Source organism: Thalia democratica, chromosome 8 (genome assembly GCF_965202585.1).
Source record: "Thalia democratica chromosome 8, ktThaDemo2.hap1.1, whole genome shotgun sequence".
NCBI lineage: Eukaryota > Metazoa > Chordata > Thaliacea > Salpida > Salpidae > Thalia > Thalia democratica.
In genome coordinates, this window is record NC_139172.1 from 34,480,728 (window position 1) to 34,498,589 (window position 17,862).

The 17,862-nt window shown below is 33.6% G+C and overlaps 3 protein-coding genes across 3 annotated transcripts; all 3 read right to left on the bottom strand.

Annotated features, from left to right (window-relative positions):
* Positions 1-155: 155 nt before the first annotated feature.
* On the bottom strand, positions 156-8,271 carry LOC145842367 (pseudouridylate synthase 7 homolog). Its single transcript, XM_082949795.1, has 12 exons — positions 8,046-8,271; positions 7,756-7,902; positions 7,324-7,456; positions 6,587-6,771; positions 6,099-6,241; positions 5,204-5,391; positions 4,745-4,876; positions 3,570-3,732; positions 3,026-3,092; positions 1,558-1,790; positions 639-796; positions 156-370 (listed from the first exon to the last, which is right to left on the bottom strand). Exons 1-12 carry the CDS (start codon positions 8,247-8,249, stop codon positions 231-233), a joined length of 1,893 nt encoding a protein of 630 aa, XP_082805921.1. The 5' UTR covers positions 8,250-8,271; the 3' UTR covers positions 156-230.
* A 376-nt stretch (positions 8,272-8,647) lies between these two features.
* On the bottom strand, positions 8,648-14,629 carry LOC145842039 (transducin beta-like protein 3). The gene is made up of 4 exons (XM_082949397.1): positions 14,421-14,629; positions 12,810-12,996; positions 9,641-10,911; positions 8,648-9,415 (listed from the first exon to the last, which is right to left on the bottom strand). The coding sequence occupies exons 1-4, from the start codon at positions 14,528-14,530 to the stop codon at positions 8,764-8,766; spliced, it is 2,220 nt and encodes a 739-aa protein (XP_082805523.1). The 5' UTR covers positions 14,531-14,629; the 3' UTR covers positions 8,648-8,763.
* An 823-nt stretch (positions 14,630-15,452) lies between these two features.
* Positions 15,453-17,174, bottom strand: LOC145842203 (pyruvate dehydrogenase protein X component, mitochondrial-like). Its single transcript, XM_082949613.1, has one exon. The coding sequence runs from the start codon at positions 17,155-17,157 to the stop codon at positions 15,718-15,720; it is 1,440 nt and encodes a 479-aa protein (XP_082805739.1). The 5' UTR covers positions 17,158-17,174; the 3' UTR covers positions 15,453-15,717.
* Positions 17,175-17,862: the final 688 nt, after the last annotated feature.

Here is a 17,862-nt window from a genome sequence, read left to right on the forward strand (position 1 = left end):
TATTAATCACGAAAATCACACACAATAAAATCATTTAATTCTCTAAAGATATTAACTAAAAGAAAACACTAAACTAAAAACTAAATGTCTAAAAACTAAATTAATCTACATTTACATATAAATTAAAAAAAAATGGAATCAAATTGTCTAAAAAAGTGAACTGATTTAAAACATTTGTGTAGATTAAAAACTAATTTTTTTTGTTAAATAAAACATGAACAAAATTCAAATTAGTTCTTATTTTTATCGCTGGACAACACAGTTTGGTGTTGAGCGCTCAAGTCAGTTTTACAAATTTCCCTCAATGCAACAGTGGCATAAGAACTCGTGTTGAGCTGAAACTTCACCACTAACGCTGTTTTCTCCTCGTCTGTTAATTGCAATTCAAATTAATATATTGTGTAAAAAACACATTAAGGTTAAAGGAGCCTGCAATTCTAAATGGGAGCAAAACGTTCAATAAAACTACTTTTATATAGTAAATGACAAATTTACTAACTTTATATAAGAAAACATACAAAAATATAATTTTCAAATACATCTATCTTACTTAACATTAATTCTTCAGACAACGCAGAAAAATAAAATGTAATCAGGTAAATTTCAAGTACTTTCAAACTTAAAACAATAAAACGAACATTTTCCCTGTGGTTGCTCTTCAAATTTTACATTTTCAAGTTTTTCGACATCAGAAAGCACCAATGGTATTTTGTAATCTTCATACTTGACAAACTCGTAACTCAAATCGCCAACTTTCGATATCAAGTTTCTGTAATCCCCACACAATGAATAACACCTTTAAAAAATTGTTTTTCAAAAGTATTTTTTATAAAATTAGAATCTAATAACTGATAAAAAAAAGAGCAAGTTTGAATAAAACTAATCTATATAAAAAATAAAAATTCATATACTAATGATGAATTAAAAAGTTTATATTTTTAATTTAAAAAAAACATTAATGATATTTATATTCTGATAGCTTTTAAAATTTACTGTTATTTTACAACACAATTTTTAATATTTTCTAGCTGCTCTATTAAATAACATTTTTTTTATATTGGCAAAACAACTTTTTTTTTAAGTCAAGAATTATTATTACCAGCATTTTGATACTATGCAACAGGTTTTGTGTCAAAAATCATTTGATTATAAAGGTCATTTATCTAATTAGAAACCTTTACCTAAAAGATTTATTAAGTTGGAACAAATTAAGATAAACTCATTACTTAAATACAAAAATTATCTAAGAATTTCAAGCTATTGATAAAGCTGGTATTTCTAAAAGTATTTAAATAAACTAATATTGTTAAACTAACTTTTACACAAAATCTACTGAACATCCTAATCACCAATGGAACAACATGCTGGTTTTAAAAAGTTAAACAAAGTACAAACAGTAAACATAGTTAAAAAGTACAAACAAAAACCATAATCAAACAATGAACAAATAAGCAACTAACAAAAGTTACTTTATCTAAACACAGTCAAAGTAGAAACAAAGGTACCCTTAAAAGCCCAAATTTCTCTGAAAAAATATTCAACAGAACAATTGCTCACTTGTTCGGATGCGCGAACGACGTCATCTTGAGCCCGTCGCCTTCGACGATTTTCTCGTACCAGTTTTCAGTGACGTCACAATCATCAGATGACGGGTACGCGGGGTAGATGACGTTATGACCCGGAACCGGGAGCACCACCTGCGTCACCTCGTACTCGCTGCATTCTTCTTGTGACGTCACGCGCTTTATGACGTAATCGTTGGGAGATTTTTCCGCTGAGGCGTCGCCGTTCTGTGATAAAATACTTTGATAAAAAAAAAAATTCGATATTGGTCTCAAAAATATCATTTAAAGGAATATAGAATTTCAATGCTTTGTTACTTTTTTGAATCAATCATTAAAACCGTGTTAGGCGTTATTCAACGTTTCAACATAAAAACTATTTGGTACTTTTTGCAAAGTTGGCACTATTCGAAACGCTAAACCATTTTTTGGGATAAATTTTGATGCACTTGAAACACATTTACTTTTGAAGTTTTTACAATAAAACTACCTATTTCAGTTAATTTTTAGCAAAACCAAAACTAACTGAATGGGACTAAACTTGCAAAGAAGCTGGATAACTCCGCTTAGTTTCAAGTCAGCACTTATTCCAAAGTTGTTTTTAAGCATTTTATTAGAGGATCATTGCATCAAAACTTTTGTTTATCAGCTTTATTTAACAGCACGACAATTAAACTTTTTGTCATTAAGTTCAGTAGAGATTTATTTGAGAAGTGAACATGCACAACAGAGCTAACATTTACTGACTGTGGCTCAAATACATTCCTGTCAGATTATTAAACTAAAAAAAATATTTTTAAATTTGATGAAATGATAAATACTAAATAAGAAGTGAAAAATTCATGAGATATTAAATCTTCAAAAATTTCAAAGAATAAGTATTTGTTCTATGAAATTTTTATTTATCTAAGTGTTTTTGAAAACTACGACACAAAACTAACTCATAGTCATTAAAACTTCAATAACAATTTAGCTTGAGCTTTATAAAAAAATAAATTCGAATGAATCTGAGTTAATTTCATACCAGGGGCGTCGCGTGGGGTGATGCATTAAAGCATATAATTTAAATACTATAACAACATTATACAATTTTTAAATAAACTTTTGCTTACAAACTATTCTATGCAATTTTAATATTTCTATCTTTACTATATTGCATTAAAGTTGTCAAAGTAAGATTTTTTTATAATAATTTTATATATACCCCTAACAAAAATACCACGCGTCGCCATTTGTCTGTTCCTTAACTTTTCCCACCAAGTTATCATCAAAGTTTCTAACCTATTTTTGATATTAAACTCTCTAAGGATACAATGATATTTTAAGTATTAATATTAATATTGTCTCCGTAACAAGTTTTGTCGAGACCTTTTGTGCTTAAGGAATACCCTTTACATTTGCCTATATTTTAAGTATAAAAGAGTAATTAAAAAATTGTGAGTACTTAATATTGAAATATATACCTCTTCATTTTCTTGTAGCTTAGCTTTCTTCAAAGCCGGTTCTCCATTTTCATTTGATTTACCTCGGCTAAAAAAAAAAATAAAATAAAATACAGTTATTCTTAAAAAATGACCTTATTTATAAGCTTATTTATATCATAACTATGCATGTATTTAAAATATTTTTTTATAAGTTATATAGTAATTAAATACTTTTAAAGTTTGTTTAACTTGTCCTAGAATATAATGTTTGCTACTTAAATTTATTTTATTTTTTTTAACCTTTATACCTTTATGAAAAAATATTTAGTATAGTAAAACATTTTGCTAACTTTTTTGTTTAATAAGCTACTAAACCTTAAAATTATAGTAAATAAAAATAGTGGAAAAATAAAGAGTTACAGTTAGGTCTGGATGTTATAAAAAAACCATATTTAACATCAAAAGTATATAACTATATAAAAAAAAATCTTGTAACTTAACTCACAAAAACACTTTTTGATTATGTATATAAAGCTCATTGGAGCGATTTAATTGTTAACCAAAATTTCAATCAAAAACAAACTTGTTGTGAACTTTGACCAAATCTCCGACCACCACGTTCAGGCCGTATTTTTTTATCCGCATGGAGGCGATCCTGTTCCACACGAAGCTCTGGTAGCTGTGCAGGTACAAATGCCTCGTCTGCCTCGGCACGCTGTCCAGCGCCTGCACCAGCTGCTTCGTTCCTGTGAAAATGAAATGTTTATCGAAAACTTGTAGTATTTTGTACAGAAAAATAGTTACAGTTTGTATTGTTGTTTATTTTGATAAGTTTGATGAGAAATTATGTAATTTTTTTTTTCACAAAAAATTATCTCGAACAAAACTGTTTCGTTCCTGTGAAGGTAAAACGGTATGTGTTGCTTTCAAGAATACTAAATACAAACGACAGGTTTAACTTTTTAGATTGTTTGTTCTACTTAGATGCACTTCATTTCTGAGGTTTAATGAATTTCTATTTTACTTTGATAGGGCTTGCCAAAGTGGACAGGGTTATTAAATGGACAAATAGAACGCGATTTTAAATTGCAAACATCATGTCAGGTGCCTGAAACAACTGCTTCGTCCTTTTAAAAATAAACATAATTTGCCGTTTACCAAAAATTTACAAAATTTAGGATGAAAAATTTAAAATAGTTTGTGTGATCGGTTTTCATTATTATTATTTTCTAAACCAATCAAAAAAGCTTGCAAAGAAACTGTAATAAACTTTCTAGCATAAAAAATTTTCAAAAAAGTTTATTACTGCTTTGAAATATTTATTATTACAGTCCATGTTTTTAAAATAAACAACTATTTATAGTCTCTTTTGTTTATCAGAATCGTAAAATACTTCAATAAAACTATAACGCTTTTTTACCTTTTACAATTTTCGTGCTGATTTATAAAAAACTGTGAGTCATGGAAACTATAGTTTCTTTGACAACTGGTTAATAAAATTTTACATTTTAACTTATGTACTGTTATTTCTTTTTAATTTGTTAATAACAAAAGAGTAAGATTGCGCGGTAAGTTTATAACGACATACAATAGTCAACAGCTTACTAACAAACTTTAAACCAACAAAATCAGTTTGTTGAACCTACCAGCGTGTCATTCAACTCCGTTTCAGCTGTTTTACACAAACTTTCAACAAGACTGGACCGCATCAAAACTCACGTTAAAAAAATTAAACCAACAACAGAATAAAACACGAACCGCATCTGACGATGCCGCGCAGGAGATTTTTTTCGACGGTGAACTTGAACGGCAGCTTGGTCAAGCACTTTTGCGCGTTCCCTTCTTGTTGCCAGTTCCTCACGCTTTCCGCCACTTCCTCGTCGTGCAAGTCTGAAATGAGAAAAATTAATTCATGATTACCTTCATAATGCTACAATTTTACAAACTAAGTTTAAAAGTTCCAAAAAAAAAAAAAAGTTCCTGCGTGCCTAGGTGGCGTTTTTTTAAATTAGTAACAGTGGCTTAGGTACAGTGATTGAGTAGAAACAGTGTAAAAAAATTCACCGTTGTCAACTAAAAACTACTCAACTTTATTATTGCTTCCATTTCAAATTAAACTTGACCATATACCGACACTATATTAATTTCAACCAAAATTATTCCAGCTAGACACATTTTGATCTAACTTGCCACCAAATCACAGAACAAACAACGAACTGTCAACGGCGTTAGACAGGATGAGGTCCACCACGGCCGTCCAATCGGATTGCAGTATTTTCACGCCGACGTCGCACGTGGCGACCTTCCTGGTTCCGAACCTCTGCATGCCGTAGTAGTTGATGAAGCCGTGGTCGCCCAGCGACTTGAACGCCGCCTCCGCGTCGAACCCTTCCTTTTGCACGTCCCTGTGAGAAAATTGAAAATTTTTCACGTTTTGGGAATTTTTTTTCTTATTATTGTCAAAGACTGTTCAAAGCGATTTTGATGGCATAAACTCGTTTGAAAGTACAAGCTTGTACGGGGACGGGTCAAATATGCACGAAGACTTTTTTGAACGAGGGAATATTAAAAAATATATATAAATTAAAAAAAAAACCTACCAAGAATAAGGATTAAGGGTACAAGTGATTTAAAAATTAACATAAAAACTCAAAAACTGACCAAGGGTAAGGATAGACATTGAGAATTAAAGAAAAAAAGTTAATAAGAAAAATACAAGTTACCAAACAATGGCAAGGGTAACAGTGGTAGTAAAAATAATAAAAAGTTTCTATCCATGCAAAAAGGACCATATGCAAAAGTGTCTTCGCGCATATTTGACACCTACCCAGCTTACACATTGTTTTATGCTATAAAATTAATCACTATAATAGACCTATTATGTTTCTTTTTTTTTCATATACACTATAACATATTTAAAGTGTTTTCGTTGGTTTTTACTATTATTAAATGTAGATGGAGCAAAAAAAATGTATACGTGTTAATATAATGTTTTGTCATTCCACAAACTTATACTAAAAATTAGAAAACAGGTAAAAAATACAAATCTTAAACAAGCACAAACAATCTATTCACTACAAAGTCTAAATAATGATCTAACTATCGTGCAAACCTGATGACAATAGTGAACTTGTTTCCCTTCAGGTCGCCCAGCCTGAGTATTTGAGGCACGACCCTGAAATTTCCTACCCGCAAATTGTTCACCTTCGAGTTGATTTGCATCAACCTTTGCGGGCTGACTGGAGACGTCATTTCCTATAAAATATTAAAAACTATTTCGCATTGGTAAGCTATTATTAATAACTTATGTAACAACAAGATAACACAAAGCACTTTGATTTAGATACATAATATTACACTTGAACCTATGCAAGTTGAAATTATTTTTTACAACAAAGCTTGAAATAAAACGCCTTTAGTTACTGATATATACTAGGTTAAAGAAACAACAAATTTACAACTAAAACATATTCTATTTAAAAAACCACGACTTTTATATTTTCAAAAACCAGCCTGCACAAATTAAAATTACTTATAACATATTCTAAAACAACTAAACATATTCTGTTCTTATATTTAAAAAACCACAATTTTACCAGCCTGCACGGTGATTCCCCTCTTGTCCTTGTTGCCGGCGAACCCGAAGCTCTTGTGGTTCTTCAGCTTCAGCTTGCTGCACATGAGACTCACCGCGTCCATGGTGCCAATGTTCTGCTTGTGCAGCACGAACTTGTACACCAGCTGGCTTCTCTTGTCCTCCTCCTTCGTCCTTCTCCTGCTGTTCCCTGTTTATAAGAAATGATGAGTTTTCGTGCTTTTTTAGTAACATATTAATTTATTGAGTTGAAAAATTATTTGTTGAAGTTTTACTTGTCACATGTTAATTTATAACGTTAGAAATTAAATGTTGATTGCTCACATGCTTTGTTTAAGAACACGTGGAAATATTATACAAAAATTTAAATGTTGCATTTTTTTTTTCTTCGATTGCTAACTGCTGCTTACCAAAAGTTAGTTCATTAATATAGAAGTGAATAAAAAAAAATATTCTACAGTTTTAACCTGTTTATAACACGGTTTAAGTTAGAAACTGAACGTCGAGGCTTAATATTTTATGGCAACTGTTATCATAATCAAACGTCTGTTTGTATTTAACTATTTTACAAAAATACTTTTTAGAACTTTATGAGTAGGTAGAAGCTACCAAAAAAATTAAGTTTTAAGTTTATACTTCTTAAAACAACTTTAGTACGACTACAGTAACTTGTTTCATAAACATGAGCTAATAAAAATACTATTTAAATAAATAAAGTTTTTTGGTAGAAAAAAACTCATACCTTTTTTAGATCTGGTTATTTTAATGAAAGCGACTCCTTCGGCGTTTTTCAGAAAATTACTTTCGAGAGAAGAGAAATATTTTCTCACAAACTCGTGAACTTTCGTTCTTTCAACTTTGTTCAAGTCGCCAACCTAAGAGTTTAAATAATTTTCAGAAACTATATTCAAATAACACATGTTTAAAGTACTTAAAGTGTAAATATATACATATACATGTTTTATCTATAAAATTCTTTTTAGTTGACCTTATTGCTCAAAATACTTTGTTCAAGTCGTCGACCTTTGAATTTCAGTAATCTTAAATTAATTAAAAACTATCACCAAATACAAAGACTCTTAAAGTACTCAGAGTGTTTTTTTTCACTTAACATATTTTACAAATATAATTTTAGCTGATATTTTTGCTCATTCACACAAAAAAAACTACCCACTGCAAGCTTGACGTACTGCTTCGAACCTTTCTCGACCTGAATTTTGACAAGCATGTCGACCTGGTCGCTACTGAACGGTTCGTGGTTTTCTGGTAAAATCGTTCTGAGACTCTTCATTTCCATCTCCAAATCTTGCGCATTTTCTTCCTTGAATTTATATTAATTGAACACTTATTTCAACAAATTTGAAGACACAAAATAAAAACTAGTATTCATTGAAATATTAAACTATTTGAATATTTATTTAAGAAAAGACAAACGATCACACATGGTAAAAAATAAGCACTCACTTTATTTTCAGCCTGTTTCGGTTCCGCTTGATTAGACGCGTTACCGGGCTGTTCCTTATTCGAAATGCAACTCGAGTCGAAATGAACGACTTTCCCCTGCAAATCGACCTCGTTGACGTGAAAGTCTGAGAACCGCTGCTTGATGATTCCCGCGCACCCCTCGCCCTTGTAAATGTACTCGGTCAGCCCTCTTGAGTGCTCCATTTTTTAAATATATGGTGTTTTAATTAACTTAAAATAAAATTTAACAACATTAATATTAGCAAACAAACTATGACATACAATACACTAATTAAAAATGATAATAAGTAAATATGTTGCAAAGCTATACTTTCGTGTGGAAAATTAAACACATTTTTCTTTTCAAAAATTCAAATTTATTTTCGATTTAAAACTTCTAAATTCATATTTTAACCTTACGGTTGTATGCGTAAGAGAAAATTATCAAATAAGCAACAAGATTTTGTTAACATAAAACAGTTAAATATCTTTAAAGACAATACGTAAAAAAAATTACTTAATAAAATAAAAAGTTTCTAAAATCATTATAATACTTAGTTCAAAATATTAAAAACCAAATCACTAAGCGATAAAATGTCCTAAATAAATTTACTAAAACCCGTCGAGTATGATCAAAAAATGTTCACGAATCAACAAAAGTTCAAATGGTCATCCCTTAAACAACCAAACCATTTCTTCAATCATCCGTCAAACAAATCTATCCGAAGTTCATCTGGTAGAGGGTGTAGTCGACGAAGGCGAACTGCTGCTTTATCTTGCTCAGCCGGTCGAAGTGCCTGTCCGTGTACGCAATGAGCCCCTTCAAGTTCTCCTCCATGGCGTCGATCTCGAGCAGCTGCTCCGACGTGTAGATGGACGCGAGGTACTTGAGCACCACCTGCGCCTCGCGGCACGTCCTGCTGTTGGTGTTCCACTCGGCGGCGAACTTGATGAGCGTCCTCGCTTTCGTCGTGCTCACCTTGCCCAGCGCCTCCTTCAATGTGCGCTCGTCGCACTTGAGCTTCTGCAGCGTCCTGAGCGCGTTCCTCGGCTGCTCCAGCCTGATCGCCAGCTTCAGCGCCTTGCTCACGTTGTTCTCCTCCAGCAGCATCCTCAGCTCGTCCTGCAGCCGCCAGTTCTCCTCCCGCCTCTCCTCCTCCTCCCTGGCCACCTGCTCGCTCCGGTCCTCCCACTCGGCGATGGTGCCGTCGGCGCACCCGGAGGTGAGCACCCCGTCGCAGTGCTCCAGCGAGAAGATCTCCTCGTCGTGCGCGTCCACCGTCAGCAGGCAGTCGCCAGTTTGGACGCTCCACACCTTGATCAGCCCGTCGGAGCCGGCCGAGGCGATCTTGGTGTCGTCGTTGATGAACCTTCAAATAAATGTTTTGTAAAGAAAATATAACAAAAAGTAAATGAATATGCGATAAAATAAACAAGACACACTGTTCGATAAATTATATATGTTTCGAGAATCTATCATCAGCAGAACACAATGCTAACAAAAGTTAATATTTTTTTAAACTCACACAGTTACTCTTTATACAGCAACTAAGTATCCAAAATAAAATATATACATGATATAAAAACAAGCAAACCTGATCGCCCTGACGCTGCAGTCGTGCGCCTCGATGGTCTTGAAGCACGCCTTGCCGTCGACCGACCACAGCTTGATCGTGCCGTCAGCGCTGCAGCTGGCGACCGTCTTGTCCGTCCTGCTGAAGCGCACCTGCCACACGCCGTGCCGGTGCCCCTCGAACGTGAACTCGTGCTCCAGGTCGGGCAGCGACCACAGCATGGCGGTCCTGTCGCGCGACCCGCTCACCGCGTACCTGACCTTGTCCTTTATTATGACGTCGATGAAGTTGACCTCGTCCTTGTGGCGCACGGCGGTGCTGACGGCCTTCAGCTTGTACTTTTTCGTCTCCTTGGACTTGACCAGCTTCCAGCTCTTGATGGTCCTGTCGACTGATCCCGTCAGGAACACGTCGGCCTTCTCGTAGTCCGGCGCGCACACGCACGTCACGGAAGAGTTGTGCGCCCTGGCGGTGGTGACCAACGAGGCTTCGCCATTTTCCAGCTTCCACAGGGCGATCTGGCCGTCCCTGCTGGCCGACACGAAGAACTTGCCGCCGCTGAAGACCGCCACGTCGGTGACAAAGTCCTGGTGGCCGCCCTGCAGGATCTTTAATGAGGAAGAGTCGCGCTGGTAGAGCAACAAATTGGAAGACGAAGTGACGACGATCATGTGCTTGTTGTCCTCTCCCGCCAGGTGAACCCCCGTCACCTCGCTCAGCTTTCCCGCGAAATTGTTCACCGTCTCCAGAGTTTCCAAGTCGACCACTCTCATCGTCAGGTCGCTGAACACTTGCAAGACTTTACCGTTGAACATGACGGCGTCGGAAGTGACGATCTCGCTGCAGTCCTGCAACACCTCCGTGCTCTTCCTCGTCGGAGCGGATTTTTCCAGGCTCCTCACGGACAGCTGTCCCTTGCCGCTGGCCACCGCGAACTCGCCCTCCTTTCCGGTCTTCATCAGGCTCTCCACGCTCTCAAAGCAGGAAAGGGTCTCGGCGGGCTGGCCGGGCATCTTCTTGTCGCCGGCGAAGCCCTCCCACACCTTGATGACCTTGTCCTTGCCGCCCGTCAGCAATACGTCGTCGTTCAGGAACAACAGTGACGTCACAGTGCTCAGGTGGCCGCTCAGCTGCGCCACGAAGCGCTTCTTCTCGAGGTCGAACACGCGGATGGTGTTGTTGGAGCTTGCGGTTGCTAATAGTAACTTGCTGGGGTGGAACCTGACGGCTTCTATCCTGCTGGCGTCCAATTTGAACTGGTGGGTGACGAACTTCTGGTACAAGTCCCACACCTGTTGGCAGTTTTATGAATAAACTTGTTAATAAGACTGTTTTTAAACTTGATGTATATTTTTTAATAAACATGAGTTTTGCTAGGAATTTTACTGATGAAACTTAAATGGCGTTCGGCAGATTTAGATTCATATTTTTTTACTATATACTCTATTTTAAACTGACAGAATTGCACAAAAAGTTTAAAAACAAAGAGCTTACGATGAATCAAATAAAAAAGTACAAGTTCCGTTAACATTGAAATTCACAGCTTAAAAAACTTCAATTTATTATAGCCATGCAACTGTTTTACAAGGTACTGATGGAACTTTATCAATTCATCGGTTTTCAAACTAGTTGGTGAGGAAGTTAAAAGGAGTTTTTGTTGTCGAATTAATTAAAACAGTTTGCGCGTTTTCACCAAGATTAGTTTGTATGGAATTAAGTTTTACTTCAAGTTACGTTTTACTAGTCGTACAGAACTATCACAAGTTTAACTTTAACTATATGTTGGTAAGAAAACTTAAACATCACAAAAAAGTGTTGAAGTTCAAAGATATTTTTTACATGCAAGTGGATTTTAAAGGCAAAAATATTACAGCTACTCAATATTTACAAACATATTTGAAAATACTTTTGCATAAACATGTATTAACTTTTTCATAAACATTTTTTTTTTATTTTTTCTGATCATTTCTTTTAACTGGCGTTCATCTCAAACTTTTCATTAAACCTTACGTTTCAAACTTGATTCGTTCCAAATTTAATTAAAAAAGAATTATACTTTAGTTTACTGCACTTTTACTCTAAATTTAGATTTAGAGCGAAATAAAAACTTTTAACGTTGTTTACTAATTATATCATCTTAAATGTTTTTAACAAATGATAATAATGTTACCGCAAAATGTTAACCTGGTTTCTAAAGCTAAAATAGCTGGGATCAAAAGCAAAACCCAAAAATTATAGATAGGCTTTGCTAATTTATTGTAGCAAATGCTTAAAAAACTTTTAAAAAAAACCATCAAGTGAAATAAAACCAAACAATAATAAAAGCTTTCGTCGTTTTATTACAAAAATTCATTGTGTAACGACTTTAAACTTCTGTTTGAATAAGCCGTATATCATTGAAGTGTTATAATAAAACAATGAAAGGTTTTATTTTAAAGTCTAAATTGGAGCTTTTATACTATTTGCTTCATTTCAAATGTTAAATAAGACTTAAATTATATTGGAACAGATTGATTTGATAGTAAATTAAAACTATCGCAACCAAACTAAAGTAAAAAATGAATAACTTATAGTATTATTTCAACTTAGAATTTATTAAGTTAGAAAAGTTTTTTAACTTAAGATTAAAGTTAAAAAAAATTAGTTTTGAAATTAAATGAAAACTAATATAAATAAATTTAGTTGAAACAAATAAAATGTAAAATGTTATAATGTTAAGTTATTAAACTAAAAACAAAAAATTACATATAAGGTAAAACCAATTTTTAGAAGCATAAAAGTTACAAATAAAAGTTAACCATGTAAAGTACTTGATTAATTATATATGCTACTATTGATTAGCTAGATAAACTTTTTATGTTGTTCAGGGCAAAAGTTTCACAACAAACCCTATTAATTGAACACGATAAAAAACTTAATAAACTTTTTTTTTATTTGAAGTACAAACAATTTTCTAAAAATACTAAACCATCGTTTGATGGGTTTTACAAACAATTTCCGAAAAAGTTACTAGTCAAAATGCTACCAACAAAAGTTAATTGAAAATTGAGTTTGAAGCAAAAGTTCTCTCACAATGACGCTTTTGTTGGTTATACAAAAATGATTTTAGAAAAATCTACTTAAAATAAACTTGAAATATCTAATTTTCCACAAAAATGCTCTTTACTTAAGTTTCAAACAACAAACTAACAATGACGCATCCGTCCGCGGCGAAACCGGCGGCGACCAGCGTCGAAGTCTTGTCGCCGTCCATGCAGGAGACGGGGGAGGGGTTCATCCGGGGCAGGGACTTCCACGTTCGCACGCAGCTCTTGTCGATAGTCACGCCGTTGTTGTCTTCGTCGATCTGCAGCTTCCACTGCCTCACCATCGAGCTCCTGTTGTGAGATTTTCAAAGATTGACTTAAATGTGTTATATAAATAGTTTAAGACTTTTTTCTTCATTTTTTAGTTTTAACTACGCGAAAACCTTTTAAATCCTTTTAGTTCCTACTACTCAAAAATCGTTGGAAAATGTATGCATCAAACAAGTATTGTCAGATAATTATCCTAGTCCAAATCTTTTAACTACCTTTTTTTAGTTCCTACTACTCAAAAACCTTTGAGAAATTATACAGACTCCACATATTTGCAAAATGTAGTTTAACAAACTTTTAAATACGATATAATATTTTGTCCAACAAGACGTTTCAGTCAGGATTGCAAAATGTTTTTGGCAAATTTTCTCCAGGTTTTCAAAATTTCTTCCCAGTTTTTTAAATATTACATTTTTTGGTATATTTTTAGTTTAAAATTAAGTTAAAGGTAATAAACTGTGTTAAATAGTATAAAACATTGAAAAGATATCTTAAAGTTTCTTCAAATGTGATTTGTAATAAAAAGAAAATTTATGATGACAAAAAAAAATTATCGTTTTTTAGTTATTTTGTTTAATATTCTAGGTTTTTAGTGATTTTTATTCAAAATTCAAGGTTTATAAAATTTTCTCAAATTCGAGGTTTTTCCAGGTTTTTTGGCAACCTAGTTTAGTTATGTATCACATCTAAAAAATAGAAGATATAAAAGTTATAAAAAATAAAATAAATATTAAAATCTAAAATAAATTTTATATTAATAAATTGTAGTCACTATAAGATTAGAACATAAATTTTCATTTTTTTCATTTAATCCCAAAGAAATAAGTTTCTTTTGGAATAAACACTAGGGATAAGTTTAATTAAAGGCAAACACAGTGCAAATACATTAAACTTAAACTATACGTACTACATTCAGTTGAACTATTAAAGTATTTAGGTATTAAAATTATTTAAACTACGCACAAAAAAATTGCAACTCTTACATGAACTTATGTACAACCAATCCCAAGCAGTCTGACCTGCATATAACTACACATACACACATAAAATACTGCAAATTTTACAATTCAAATTTAAACCAATACCATACTTGCATGCAGTGACACGCGGCCCTAACATGAACTTTATACATTCAAAATAAGTTTTACCTGCAAGCAGTCACAACGTATTTAAAACTAACGTAAAAAAACGTAAAAAGTCCTACCAATTAAATCTACGCCTAAAAAGATGCAATTCTTACATGAACTTATGTACAACAAGTCCGAAGCATTATTACTGCATACAACCGTACATAAAAATATTGCAATATTTGGTAAACTTAAATTATCAATAATAAATTTTAAATTTTATTAACAATACAATGTTTCACTCGTAACGATCTTCAATTGTTTAAAATATTATTCAAATATAATCTAAGCTTAAATCATGCTAAACCAACACCATACCTGCATGCGGTCACAATGTACTTGCTGTCCTTTGTGACGTACAAGCACACTATTTCGTCATCGCCCTCCATGTCCACGCTGCAAGCTTCGGTGCCGTCCAGCAACGACATCACTTTCAGCTGGTGGTTGTAGCTGCAGGCGAAGTGCTGGTCGGTCTGGCGGATCGGGTCGACAGGGCCCCCGTTGTAGAACGGAAGCCACTTCTTCCTCGCTTCGAAGCACACTTTCTCCGTACACTCGTTGTTTGCCATTTTATGTGATATTTAGTTACTTGATAAAATCGTATTTCTGCAATCAAAAGTTCAGCAATAAAAGTTTGAACTGATTTCTTTGTTTTGAATAAGAACCAGCAAGTTGAAACTGTTTTTTCCTTTTGAAATAGTTAAAATATTTTAATTCTTCTACACATGTGATAGTAAGTTTAAATGCTTTTAATCAAGAAGAATTTTGAATGTAATACAACTTTACTAAAGTAAATTTTCAAAATAATAGAGACCCAAAAGTTGTCAACTATTTTCAGAATAGACTTGTATAAACTGACTAACTAACTATTTAAAAATTGATTTTAAAAGTTTTACAATAATGAAACATATTTAGTACAACAAAGATTAACAATAATTTATGAGAGACATACAACTTAATTAATAATATTATCATGCTATTTCATATTTTTAATAATATATTTCAACTAAGATTGATAAAAATTATTAAAAAATAGTTTAAGAAGCTAAGTTTTATAAGTTGCTTTTTGTTTGAAAAAAAAATTAAACTATACTCATTTAATTCAAGTCTTTGAGAAAAAACGTACAAATGAACTTAACATTGTGTATAAATGCAACTAAAAAACATAAGTCCTAAAACAAAAGCTCACTTCAACAAATATCATGCGTTTACTATGTAATTATAACTTGTTTTCTATTTTTAAAAAGTTTTATTTTTTAATCTATTTCATGGTTTAATTAAAAAGTTTTATACATCCTAAAGCCTAACTAAAATCTTTAGACTATATTTACTTTAATTCTAAATTTTAGTAAGTAATCAAGCATATATACTGAAGGAAAATTGAAACTTTAAAACATTTTTTTTAATATAGTTTAGAACTATAAATACATTATGAAAACTATAAATAGATGTAGTACATAAGAAATTTTTAAATAGTTAGAACTTTAGCTTAACTTAATTTACTAAAAACATTTTTTAGTAAAAAAGCAATATACAAACACATTGCATAATAAATAAAAAACGAGAAAAGACAGTTAAACTTTAACTAAAAATTTTTTACAAGTTTACCAGACAATCACTTCATAAACATTGAAATAGGATCTTCAATGTGTGACTTGAAGGTTTCAAGAAAAACAGATGCCTCTTCATTGTTGACCACTCTGCTGTCGCTGCTCAGTGTCACTGTCATCTCGTTTTTAACTTCCAGCTGTGGCTCCTCAGAAGAGTCACCTTCACTCTTAAGCCTGATCTTCTTTTGTGTGGTTCCTACTGCCATGATGCAGGTCTGAGGTGGGTTTATGACAGCAGTGAACTCACTGATGCCAAACATTCCCAGGTTGGATATGGTGAAGCTGCCACCCTGAAACTCCTCTGGCCTCAGCTTGTTTTCTCTTGCCCTCATTGCTAAGCTCCTTGTCTCACTTGAAATTTCGTCCAACCCTTTGGATTCTACTGACTTGACGATGGGAGTTATCAAGCCGCCAGGGGTTGCTACTGCCACTGAAATATCGCTGCTGGCAGATTCTTCAACCACCCCTTTGCTGTTCCAAACAGAATTGACCAGTTTGTTCTGCTGCAGAGCCAACCCGGCCGCTTTCACCACAAAGTCGTTCATGGACAGCTTGGTGCCTTTCTGCCTAAGCTGGCTCCTAAGCTGGACTATGGAGTCAACGTTGCAGCTTATGGAGTTGTAGCTGTGTGGTATCTGCTGCTTGGACTCTGTCAGCCGCTGAGCTATGATCTTTCTCACATTTGAAAGCTCAACGTCTTCATACTTGACCTTTTGTCTGCGGTTTATGGTTTGTGGTGCTTCAGTTTTAGGTGCTGAAAAAGTTTTCTTTTCAACGGGAGCTTTGACCAGTTTAGGTGCAGTCTCAGATTTTGGAGTAGGCTTTGCTTCTATAACTTGCTTTGTCAAATTGTTTTCAGCAATGTATTTAAGCACGTCTCCTTTCAGCAGCCTTCCATTTTTTCCTGAAGGAGTTACAAGGGAAGGCTGAACATTGTACCACTCCACAGCCTGCCTGACTGCAGGAGACAATGACAAGATGGGATTGAAAACAGATTTGGGGCCATCATTGCTGCTTTCACTTGGCATTGAGTCAACAGCTTGAGCAACCGGCTCAGATTTCTCTTCTACAACTGGACTGCTTGGAACAAAGCTGGCCGCCTCTGCAAGGTCCTCACCGTCTTCAGCAATGATCGCAATCGGCACTGCAAGCTTGATGTTCTTCGACCCTTCTTCCTTGAGTATCTTGGCAATCTTTCCCTCGTCGCTCGACTCAACAGTCACAACGGCCTTGTCAGTTTCAACCTCACACAACGCGTCTCCGATCTCAATCTGGTCCCCCACTTTGACGTTCCACTTCACAATGGAGCCCTCTTCCATGGTGGGAGAAAGGGCCGGCATCTCGAGGACGATGGGAGCATAGTTTCTTTGAAATTGGCTGAGCCTCCTGATGGTGTGGGCGAATCTATTCAAATGGGACTTCAGCAGGCTGAGCTTGCCAGACATGTTTTGTATTTAAATCAAAACCTATAAAAAGATATATGTAACACATTAATCCTTTTTAAATCTTGAGTCAAATCAACTGCTTTACAATTAATTGAATTTATGAACAAATTCAATATTCAAAAAAAGGTCAAAAATTTATGGTTGCTTTTGTATTCAACTGATAGTTTAATAGAATAATACTAAAATAACTTATTCTTTAGATTTTGAGTTAACAACTTAAAAAATAAGAATAGGGTCATTGATAAAAATTGATAACAAAAATAACTAAATAAATTAATTTTTTGAAACTTGAGAAAAGTTATTTAATTGCATGTCAACAATCACTTATAGTCAAGCTTTATACCTTTTATTATATATACTTTTTATTTAAGTAAAACCATAGAAGATCATAAATAACAATCTCATCTTTAATTATATTGTGAGGTCTAAATAACAAGATGTTAAGAAGATTTATTTTTATAGAAGCAAGTTTCTCTGAAAATAAAATTCTTAACATTATAAACTTTTTTTTTTCAAATTTATAATTTATTTATAAATTTGAATAGTTTTATATTGATAGTATAAGTTTAAAATATTCTGTAAAGTAACATAGTTTGCTCAATTACAAAAAAAATTTACTTTAAGCAAGTGTAATTTTCTTTAAACAAATAAAGAGTTTATAAATTTTTTAGAAATTTAAGGCCATAGGGGGGGGTAGACCATGTT

Coding starts and splice junctions, on each gene's coding strand:
- LOC145842367 (XM_082949795.1), bottom strand. CDS start 8,249: ATGGAGCACTCAAGAGGGCTGACCGAGTACATTTACAAGGGCGAGGGG. Junction 4,877..5,203: donor CCTGTCTAACGCCGTTGACA/GTTCGTTGTTTG, acceptor TTCTCATTTCAG/ACTTGCACGACGAGGAAGTG. Junction 1,791..3,025: donor AGCTACAAGAAAATGAAGAG/GTATATATTTCA, acceptor ATTTTATCACAG/AACGGCGACGCCTCAGCGGA.
- LOC145842039 (XM_082949397.1), bottom strand. CDS start 14,530: ATGTCGTTGCTGGACGGCACCGAAGCTTGCAGCGTGGACATGGAGGGC. Junction 10,912..12,809: donor CCGCGGACGGATGCGTCATT/GTTAGTTTGTTG, acceptor AACTGCCAACAG/GTGTGGGACTTGTACCAGAA. Junction 9,416..9,640: donor TGCAGCGTCAGGGCGATCAG/GTTTGCTTGTTT, acceptor ATTTATTTGAAG/GTTCATCAACGACGACACCA.
- LOC145842203 (XM_082949613.1), bottom strand. CDS start 17,157: ATGTCTGGCAAGCTCAGCCTGCTGAAGTCCCATTTGAATAGATTCGCC.